Genomic DNA, 11,177 nt, shown 5'->3' on the forward strand with positions numbered 1-11,177 from the left:
GATGGGAACGCCCCGGCGCTTCCCGGAAGCTCCCGCGGCCGGGCAGACGTGTCACTGCCATGGCGGATCCCGATCGGCTGGAGCGGCTGGAGCGGCGGGTGCGGGAGCTGGAGGAGGAGCTGGCCCGGGAGCGGGGCGGGCGGCGGCCGGCGCGGACCCGCATCGACACCATGAGCCCGGAGGTGACGGACTCCAACCCCTACAGGTGCGGCCGGGGCCAGGAGCCGTCCGGGAAGCGGAGGATTCCGTCGGGATAAAGAGGATGGGCAGGAGGGAGGGCCGTAGGTTGGAACTGCGGGTCTGGGGGAAGGGGATGTGGAGGGGGGCTCGGGCGGGTGCGGGTCTAAGGGCTGGGCCTGGGTGTGCCGAGGAGGGTGTCAGGACAAGGCTGAAGGCAGGTGCTCTGTGGGCAGCAGGGGAGGGATGCTCTCGGATTTCCCACCTGCCTGGGCTGACAGGGGTGTATGTCAGAGCTACGTTGTATTATCTTGTTTTACAGTACGAGAGAAAGAGAGGAAAACTTGTGAGTTTTTCAGCTAGGTTGCTAATAAATGGACAGGTGTTGGTATAACACGAGGTCTTATTCCTCATAACTTACCTATTTTAGAGTTTGATTTATAGAATTACTGAGCACCAGGGACCCCTTCTCTTCTGGAAATCTGATGCCTTTTTTTTTTCCTTAATACAAGTCGATATCTGTACTTTCGTTGATACTTTCAATGTAAAAATGCAATAACAGGATAAAATGTTACTTTAAAATCCTTTCACTTATCCTTAAAACCTGATAGTGTCAATTTTTTATTTTTTTTAATGTTATGTTGGAGTTAATATAATCAAATTGATCAGAAGACAGTGCAAGTCTTCACTAGTTTGCTGCCATATGGTTCATTACCGAAAAATGTGTCATCTTTCATTCTGTAAATCTGGGATTAATTTACAAAAGTAGCTATGTGTCCTCCTGATTTCATTGACATTACTCATACCAGCTGAATAAGAAAATGAGTTTCTGCGGGGTTAGTACTCTGTTGCTAATAGGAAAGCATCTACTCTCTCATTCAGACTGTACCTAGCTGGCAATCACAACTGCAATGAAAGCAGCAAGCTTGAGTTTGGTGCTTGGAGGGGTTATTTTTAAAGCAAAAGTGATTTTAAATACCTGAAAAGCAAAATTGCTATTAGAAACATAGAGAGCATTTTCTGTGTAATGTTGCTTTTTTTTTATTCGTAGTCGCTTGATGGCATTAAAAAGAATGGGAATTGTCAAAGACTATGAGGTAGGATTCTATCTGTAATGAAATGTTACTTGCATTCTTTCCCTGGGAGGACCACTTTTGATATCCTTGTCTCTATTTTATTTCTTTCTACAGAAAATCCGTACCTTTACAGTTGCAGTAGTAGGTGTAGGTGGAGTTGGCAGTGTGACTGCTGAAATGTTGACAAGGTGTGGCATTGGTAAGGTAATGAGATTTTTTTTTTTCTTCTACTTCTTTACAGTAGGTGGACCAGTCCTCTTTATGAAGTTTGATTTGATTTCATTCAGTTGATTTTACCCAAATAAAAAAGCTGTTGTGAAGAAAGCACTTGTATAAACATTGCACTGAAGAGTCTGTATTTTTCTTAACACTAGTAAAATTGATTTACTTTGGGCTAAATCTTGTATGATGTGGATGATCCTTGTTTGGATTCTGGTCATCTCCGTACTCCTATACGAGCCCATCTGTCTAACCTTCATACTGGATTATTGCAAAAGGAGAACAAAACAAAGAAAAAGGAGGGGATAGCTTGCATAGAAGATTAAGTCTTATAATAAGAAGTTTATATTCATGAATTTGAAACGTGGTGGATATCAAACAGATATTTTTATCACAAATGGTAGTTTGTCATGTGGCAGACTTAGAGCTAAAAATTTAGCAGCAGTTAAAAATAATTTGGTGTGTGTGTAGCGTGTATAGAATTTTTCTCTAAAGGAGGAATTCGGAGAATGGCTCAAATGTTTGTATTTCCAGATAAAGCCTGACTATTTACTCTTAAAACTCTGGAAAGTTTTTAAATATAGAAGTGATGCAATTTTTTATTGCGAAGTTTATTCTTCTGAAGGAGCATTTCCAGAAGACTGGCATCTTAGGCATAGCAAAGAACATCAGTTGATTCAGAATTTATAATAAACAACATGTCCATGTACTATGCAGGTATTTTAAGAGAATTGTTTTTGAAGAACTGCATCCCAAGACAAGTGAAATAAATCACACATTTTTAGTTAATGACATAATAGCAAGTAGGAATGTGATAATAGAGATGATAGTGTTCATGTAGATTAATCTGCTGAATAATCTTTGTTTAGATCAAATGAACAGATTACTTATTATTAAGAGTAGTTTTCAGGACTTAACAAATTGGTTCCTCCTGAATGGCAGTTAGAATTCAGTCTTTCACGCACTTACAAAATTGGCACCTTTTATATGTGAATTGAATGACACTGCAGGTGTGGCTTGGGGTGGCCTTTTGTTGGGTTTTTTTTTAGAATTAGTTTTGTTGTTTAAAATACCTTGCCATAGGACTCTAGTTGCTGTGTCTTTGGAGATTCACACATGTTAATACAATCTTTATTGTAGCTGCTTCTGTTTGACTATGACAAAGTGGAACTGGCAAACATGAACAGACTCTTCTTCCAACCTCATCAAGCTGGATTAAGTAAAGTGCAAGCAGCAGAGCATACTTTGAGGTATAGCTTAGAGAAGTGGGTATTAAAATGTATTTGCCTAGGATGTTGCTCCAGAAAACCAATGTTTCGCTCTTAATTACTTGCAAAGGAGCATGATCTAATTGGGGAATTTGAGTATAAAATATTTGTGGGAATGATTGATGCTTTAAAGACATATTGGCCAAAACCTTTATGTGAGTCTACTTTTTAAGTAAAGCTAGTTTTGCTCAGAAGTTTGGTATAAACTATGCCAATTCAATATATTGTGGGGTTTTTTTCTCATCTAATTTGTGAATTTTGGAGAAATATGGGTGTATTCTTGAGTTCAGGCTGGAAACTTAAGACTATAGTAACACTTGCGAAGTTAGGGAGTAGAATGCAAATTATCATTGCATTCATGACTATTGACTCATATTATTTCCTCCATAAGGGATATTAATCCTGATGTTCAGTTTGAAGTACATAACTACAACATCACAACACTGGACAACTTTGAACACTTCATGGACAGAATAAGGTAAAATCTCTCAAGAAAAGCATGTTGCCAACTTCTGCTGATGTGCGGTTCTATACAGCCTCACATTTTTATTGTTGAGGGATTTTTTCAATTTAATAACTTAAACCACTGCAAAATATTTGTATATGAAGACATTCCTGCCTAGATGTTTTCTCTAGAGTTGGCATTTACTTATGCTGTTACACAGTTATGTTTTATATTGATGCATCTTTAGATTTCCAGCCAAAGCTGTAGGACTTAGAGACTTTTCCCATTATAGCAAACAGATCAGATCATATTTTCACTGCTCTAAAGTGGTTTCAGTTATGCCTTATAGAACGAAGAAAGAAAATAGTTATTAGTGGATTTCACAGAGGAGGTCTGAAATAACGTTTGCCATTTGCAGTTCTGTTGTACCAAGGTACAATTCTCCAATACTTTGTACTGTGAGTGTTTTCTATATAAAACTTCTTTGAGTCTAAAATGCCCATATATTAAATCCCAGCTTCAGCTGTTGTTTCTTCTGTAGATCAGAGATGCTGTTTGTACGCTATTCTGCATTTGCACAAGTTTTGTTACAAATTCACTTCCCCTGGGCTTCTGTACTCTAGAAGCAGGCATGTTGCTTGCCATGTTGCTATTTTGTTCTGCCAGCAATTTCATGCAAACTTTGTGATGCTTATTTCAGTAATGGTGCACTGGAGGAAGGGAAACCTGTTGACCTTGTTCTAAGCTGTGTAGACAACTTTGAAGCTCGCATGGCGATTAACACGGTAAGGCCATCGAAGGCGTGAGCTTGTGGAAGTCTGTTTTCTCCTATAACCAATGTTAGGAACTGTGGGGACTGCAGAAAAGACAGGAATTTAAAAAGAATCTTCTAAGAAATGTTTCCTTGGTTTAAGGAAACTGAATCTGAGCTTTTACCCAGTTCTTATAAAACCCAAATATAACTGTAGACTTTTAAGTTACTAGCAGCTAATGGTTCGTAAAAGAGTTAAGTGTCATAAACTCTCTCTGTCTTTCCAGATTATCTTGTTTATGTAAAGGTATTTTTAAAGGCTGGTATGTTAAATCTTACAAACTTTTTAAAGACTGTCTATAGCTAATTGTATACTACATATGACTTTCTGTATACTAAAAATGACTTAATTCTGTGTACCTAATCAAATTGTTTTTCTTTATAGTAGCAGCCAACGTAGGGTACATGCCAAATGTATGTTTTCTGTTATCCTCCATGTATGTTTTCTGTTATCCTCCAGCTGACTGGATCCATAAATTCCAGGCAGGGAAGGTACACAGATATACTGTATCCAAGCCTGTAAAAGTAGATTGTACAATTAGATTCTGTAGTGTGCTGTAACTGGATCACTAATGTCTGTATTCGTTAAAAAATCTCAGGTCCTCAGGAAAGCACAATGGGCTAGCTTTCTGAGGTCAACTTCAATTTGCCTTTTGATTTGTCCTTTGACTCTGATAAATAATTTCTATCTCTTCATGCCCCTTTTTCTGATCATAGCCTTTTTGTCTTAAAGCAGGGAGATGGATGTGTTTAATCACACTCAATTTACCGCATTGTTTGGGTTTCTTTTCTTTTCATTAAACTTTTGCAGTGCTGATGTGTGTGTTTCTGTGTTTCTAAGGCCTGCAATGAACTTGGTCAAATCTGGATGGAATCTGGAGTCAGTGAAAATGCAGTGTCGGGACACATACAGCTGATCATACCTGGTGAATCCGCTTGTTTCGCGGTATGCAGCGCTCTGCTGAATTGCTCATTTGCTTTTTAAAGCAGGACTGGGAATATGGAGGTTAGCTGGCTAGTGAGAGTGATCCTGGCACAGCTGATTCAGTAGCTTAAGATTTTGTGTGATCTGTGGGATTTCTTTAAAACTTCTTTTAAACTCAGTTTCTTTATTTCCCTTCAGTGCGCTCCTCCACTTGTAGTTGCTGCAAATATTGATGAGAAGACATTGAAACGAGAGGGAGTTTGTGCAGCCAGTCTTCCTACAACTATGGGTGTTGTGGCAGGAATGCTGGTACAAAATGTTCTGAAGTAAGTGACTGAGTTGTTGCTATTCGATTTACAGCCCAATAAGAGAAGAAAAACCTGAAAGAACTTTTCATAATGACGGGTCTGGTTCTTTTTAAATGTCTTTGGCCTGTTTCCTGATGGTATTGGTTGGACAGTGCTGAAGTATACACTGCTTGAAACATTGCTGTGTTTGCTTTGGAACTGCTACTTTAAATAGCAGTAGGGTAAGAAACAGCTTCAGGGTTTTCAGAAGAATTTCTTTTACTGCATACACAGATACACATTTTTTTCTTACTTCTGCATTTAAACATGCTCTGATTTGACATCATTAAGTTATACACAAAAAATGCTACAGTGCCGACTTGTCTTTGAAATTTTGTACATGGACAAAGAATAAATTATTTCCCTTACAGTGTTTGTAAAAATCTGTTATAAAACAATATGACTTACTTTAGTATTTTCAAAAAGTAATGTCGCATGACTCCAACTGCTAAAAGAATTGCATGTATCAGCAAGGAAAATATTTGAAGAACTTTGTGATCATTTTCAAAATGACATGGAGTGTTTTACAAGCATCTTTGAGAATAAGATTGTATTTAGCCTGCTTTTAGCCTTAGCTTGGTTTTGTCCATTACCCAAAAATTTCTAGTTACAAGGAATAAAAGTACTGTTTGCAAGTGTGCCTATAAACAACAAAGCTCCATTTTCAATTGTCCAGAGAGATGTTTTTCTTGAATGAAGAATGCAAACATTGCAGCTTAATTTGAATCTTTATTTTGATTGCAAATTGGACCCTACAATAAAGATTATTAAACTGGTTCTGATCAGGTGTTTAAAATTTCCACATTGTAATACAGGGAACCTCAGTGTTTCAAGCAATGGTTTAAGGCACAGGAGGAAACTGCTTACATGCTACTCTAAACATACTTCTGAGTGTAGCTGATGTGTTCTCACACACTTAGACCAGAAGAGAATTGGATTCTATATTGATCCAATTATGCTGTTGTTAGGTGACTACAGCTTATGTAATACAATTACAGTAACTCTTTACAACTGCAGTAGTGTGAGTATATTCTAAAATTTCTATGAGGGAAAATTATTCCTTGAGCAACTGAAGTTTTAGGTTTGCATAAATATAATATAAATTGATGTATGTAAGCTCCTTCTTTCTCTGTGTTTCTAGATACCTGTTAAATTTTGGTACTGTGAGTTATTATCTTGGTTACAATGCAATGCAGGATTTCTTCCCAACTATGTCTATGAAGCCAAACCCACAATGTAGCGACCACAATTGCAGAAAACAGCAAGAAAATTATAAGGTAAAAATGATTTGGTTTTTTTTTTTTTTTCCCTTTCTTAAAATCTTAAGAACAGTGCAAGATACAAATCTGTAGTAAAACAAAACATTAATTGCTACTCCAGTTTTCAGCAGCCTTGTCCTGAGATGGTTGCACATGTTTCTAAATATACAGTATGTAGAGTTATCTTAAAGCAAAGGGTAGGAAGAAGGGCTTGCATTCAGTTAAGTAATATTTTCTTGGACATAATTGCTCAACCTTTCTGGCAGTCCTGTGTTTCTGAGTGTTAATGGGTTTAGCTTTTTTTTAAGCAGCAGGTATTCTGCCTTTTTTATGGCTAACAAAGTTCTAAACTGTGGCTGCTTATCTTAAATATTGAAAGAAACATGAATATTAGATTTGATCTTCTTTGCTGTTGTTGGAAATTTGACTATTACATTTTGCTTATTATGGTTTTTATCTTTTTGTGGTTTTCCTTCAGAAAAAAGAAGCTGCACAACCAAAACAAGAAGTAATTGAAAAGGAAGATGAAATAGTACACGAAGACAATGACTGGGGTAAGTCATCAACTGGAGACTAAATGATGTTCCCAGTACCAAGATTCAATTTGGGTGAACATACTGTAGGGTACATAGAATTCTTACAGTTCTTATTTTTTGTAACTTATACTGTGCAATTACTGCTGGCTTTTCACAGGTTTTGACAATAATTTTACCACAACCTGATGATGTGTTTTTGATGCAGTGTGCAGGTTTTAGGCTCAAAATGTAACTGCTGCTTGAGTAAAAGACTTTCTTAAAAGATGGTCTGAAGATGAGAGAGATGTGTGAGAAAATGTATTAATTGTGTGTTCCTTTTAAATATACTGAAGAGCATTTTTCATTTCCATAACCACTGTGCTGAGGCATCCCATGGAATTTTATATTCCTTTGAGGGCTTTAAATTAGAAGGAATTGTCTTAAGGAATGGTAAATGTGTTTTATATAACTGTTTCAAGAACAGGGGTATACATTCTGTTTATTATATGATCTAAAAAATAATCTTATGTTACCATTGGCAGAGGTGTCCACATAGTAAGATTTAAATAGTAAGGACAAAGAAGAGGTGCCATTCTTGTCCATAAGTTACATATATAGAACTGTTTCACGTATTGTAAAGGGAAGATATTTTGTAGTGATAGTGGAAGGAAGAGGTTGGAATCAAAGGTCTTTCTGCTTTTAATTTTTCTCTGTTTTGGAAAAGAAGCTGCAGCTTACCTCTTACCTACTGTGATAGCTTGGTTATTAAAGAACTTTTTCTTCTACCTTTTAATGGAGTTCTTGTTTGCTTTTAATGCAAAGGCATCGAATTAGTATCAGAAACTTCAGTAGATGAGCTGAAGGCTGCATCTGGCCCGGTACCCGACCTTCCTGAGGGAATTACTGTAGCATATACTATCCCAGAAAAGTGTAATATATATTCCTTTGAGGGCTTTAAATTAGAAGGAATTGTCTTAAGGAATGGTAAATGTGTTTGAACTGTTTCAAGAACAGGGGTATACATTCTGTTTATTATATGATCTAAAAAATAATCTTATGTTACCATTGGCAGAGGTGTCCACATAGTAAGATTTAAATAGTAAGGACAAAGAAGAGGTGCCATTCTTGTCCATAAGTTACATATATAGAACTGTTGTATTGTAAAGCAAAGGTCTTTCTGCTTTTAATTTTTCTCTGTTTTGGAAAAGAAGCTGCAGCTTACCTCTTACCTACTGTGATAGCTTGGTTATTAAAGAACTTTTTCTTCTACCTTTTAATGGAGTTCTTGTTTGCTTTTAATGCAAAGGCATCGAATTAGTATCAGAAACTTCAGTAGATGAGCTGAAGGCTGCATCTGGCCCGGTACCCGACCTTCCTGAGGGAATTACTGTAGCATATACTATCCCAGAAAAGGTAATATATTTGTTCTTAATGAATTTTTGAAATACATGTTGTAGATTAACTTTATACTACCAGCTAGTTTGGTAGCCTTTAAACCTAAAATAAAATTCCATCTTGAACAGTTGCAGTGAAACTGGACCTCAGTACATCTGATTAGTGCAGATGATTTTGTGTTTCTATGAAATATATTTCTTTAAGTACGGAAGCTGGTGTGAATGTAGTTTTGAGGTGATAAGAATAAATGCTTTTCGGGGCTGGTAGAAGGAAAACAAATGTGAATTTCTCAGTTGCTTTTTGGTGACTAATTAATTTTTACCATATTTATCTTTTAAAACTGTATGTAGTCAAAGAGCAATTAGTATACCTGGGAAACATAGAATCTGTATGTCTTGTGGCCAGAACATTCTAACTGCAAAGCGAAATAGTTTACAGTTTAAGCGTATAATCACTTAGGCCTAATCTTGCAATCAAGTGCCTGGTTCTAGGAAAACGGTGTGGTGTAAAGGCAGTAAAGCTAATTTGTGTGGGGATTGTTGTTTGCTATTTTTTTGCCAACTTTTTCTTCCTGTTCCTAATAGGAAGAGAATTTGATAACGAAGGAAACGGTAGCAGAGTCTGAAGAAAGCCTGGAAGAACTCATGGCCAAAATGAGAAACATGTAGAAAAATAAATATTAAGTACAACTTCAGATCAACATGGATTTTGAGAAGACCAGTCTTCTTCCTTTTTTTCTTTTTTTACCTCCAGTGAAGCTTACCTTTACCTTTCTAAAGAAGTGGAACTGTTACAGGGGCAGGAAGGACACAGATTTACATTGTTCATATTCCGTTGTCTAGTCACTCTTTACCATACAGAGTTGTGCTACTGTAAATTTTAGTTTCTCAGCGTTGCTAGTGTCCAGATATTCAGTAGAAAATAAAAGGACATGATTTTCATGGCTGGGCTTCGCGAATGAAGATTTGGAGAAGGCTCTACCCACATTTGTCACAAGCACGCTGGTGGCTAAAAAGGCCAATACGAGACAGGCACGTCCGGTTGCAAAAGGCACAGCAGAAAGACTCCTTAGGTGGTATATTCTGCAAGGCACTATTCTTTCTGCGTTGCCTTTTCTCCTCAAGGGTGATCCTGCGTGCTTTCTCAAAGGCATCAGCAGCGTTATAGATGGTGTGTCTCCAGACCTCCCGATTGGAGGCCAGAGTAGACCAGTTATGTTGATCAGTATGGCCAAGGCTGAGATGAACAAACTAACAAAAGCAGGCATAGGACATTATATGCCCTATCATGTGATGAGAATAGTACCTAGTATAGGACAAGGGAAAGATGAAATCTGCTGGAGTGGACTGAGAAGGTGTAGGGCAGATGATAGTGCCTCACTCATGTTGCTGCTCCTGATTTTCCTGGCACTTGTCCTTGGTTGTTCACTGGTCTAAGTTCTTTGCATGAATCGTGCTGTGGCTTCTTTTTCTGAGTAATCAGAACGTTTAAGCCTTTTCATCTGCCTTAAATATCTCTGGGATGGTATTTTTTTTAAACTTTCTTACTTTTATCAATGTCTTACTACTGCTTGTCCTCAAATAGCTCCTATAGGATAATGTTTTGAGTATATTGTAAGAAGGTGAAGTCTTTTTGTTAGTATTATATTAGCAGACTGTATATTAGCATGCCACTATTTCAGCTGGCAGATGCTTTTCATAAACAAAAGTACGGGCAACATTGGAAAGAACAGATTTTGTCTCTCTCTTCTAAAATCTAAATATTATATTTTTGTTGGTTATTGAAAGTTTAGCTGTAATTCTGATCCCTTCCCATCATATGGGCTATATGAAGGAATTACCACATGTTAAACTACATCTTATAGTGCCAGTACCCTGCAGAACTGGAAGGATCAATTTAAAATATTTTAACTACTGTGGCCGTCTGATCCAGAACCTGATCATTATTTCAGTTTGGCTTAGAAGGTAAATTTCAGAAATTACCTTAGAAGGTAATTCTCAGTGTAATACAGGTATTTCTAAGTTGGGCTCTTCAAAAAACTTTTCCACAGCATGATGCAGCCAACACAGAACCAGCTAGCGATGGTAGTAGCAGTATCGGAGCAACATGTTAAGAGAGCGCAATATTGTGGCGGTGCTTCTGCTGCTTAGGGCAGCTGAATGAATACTTAGTGAAAAAATGTTTCACTTCTTTAGCAATGGTTACAGACTTCAAAATCTGTTTCCTCCACAGCTGACATCAGGTTATATTATACACATAAAAATCATCTCCGAAGGTAGTGAGGGAGGTTTTAGGTGGGTTTTGAGTGGGTTGCATTATACTGTAAAATGGAACTGGGTTTTCTGTTTGTTTGGTTTGGTTTTTTTAATTGAGTTCAGTTTTGGAGAAACCAGATCTTAGAATGAACTGTAAAGAGGGATGGGAAATAGAAAAATGAGACCATTAGAAAGGTTCATACTTGAATCTGTGTTACCAAGTCTGTGTTAGCTTCATACAAGTGTCATTTTAAGCGTTATTTACATTTCTGTGTGACTTCACCTTTTTGTTGGGAACAATAACAGTGAGGCACGCGCCTGGCTCTGGAGATCCTGAGGCAAATGGCTGAACTCATTTCTACAACAGCTCAGCTCATCTGGAGTCTTAACTGTTTGGCTGACATGACTGCTATCACATGATTGACAGCTTTACAAGAGGCAACTTCACATACACTTTTATGAGCAAATTAATATACTTTTGTATG

General features: G+C 37.5%; 1 protein-coding gene across 1 annotated transcript; it reads left to right on the plus strand.

Moving 5' to 3' along the window:
• Positions 1-35: 35 nt before the first annotated feature.
• Positions 36-9,380, plus strand: UBA5 (ubiquitin like modifier activating enzyme 5). Its single transcript, XM_027748595.2, has 12 exons — positions 36-205; positions 1,229-1,274; positions 1,368-1,457; positions 2,613-2,722; positions 3,132-3,218; positions 3,886-3,970; positions 4,838-4,942; positions 5,120-5,247; positions 6,410-6,545; positions 7,006-7,081; positions 8,349-8,455; positions 9,022-9,380. Exons 1-12 carry the CDS (start codon positions 60-62, stop codon positions 9,103-9,105), a joined length of 1,200 nt encoding a protein of 399 aa, XP_027604396.1. The 5' UTR covers positions 36-59; the 3' UTR covers positions 9,106-9,380.
• The last annotated feature ends 1,797 nt before the right edge of the window (positions 9,381-11,177 follow it).

The sequence above is a fragment of the Pipra filicauda genome, unplaced genomic scaffold (assembly GCF_003945595.2).
Source record: "Pipra filicauda isolate LSUMZ 115617 unplaced genomic scaffold, ASM394559v2 scaffold231_size1239837_pilon, whole genome shotgun sequence".
In the NCBI taxonomy this organism is placed as follows: domain Eukaryota; kingdom Metazoa; phylum Chordata; class Aves; order Passeriformes; family Pipridae; genus Pipra; species Pipra filicauda.

Excerpts from the sequence above, each read along its gene's own strand:
- UBA5 (XM_027748595.2), top strand. The coding sequence starts at position 60 with ATGGCGGATCCCGATCGGCTGGAGCGGCTGGAGCGGCGGGTGCGGGAG. Across the intron at positions 2,723-3,131 it reads GCAGCAGAGCATACTTTGAG|GGATATTAATCCTGATGTTC; the intron begins GTATAGCTTAGA and ends TTCCTCCATAAG. Across the intron at positions 3,971-4,837 it reads CTCGCATGGCGATTAACACG|GCCTGCAATGAACTTGGTCA; the intron begins GTAAGGCCATCG and ends TGTGTTTCTAAG.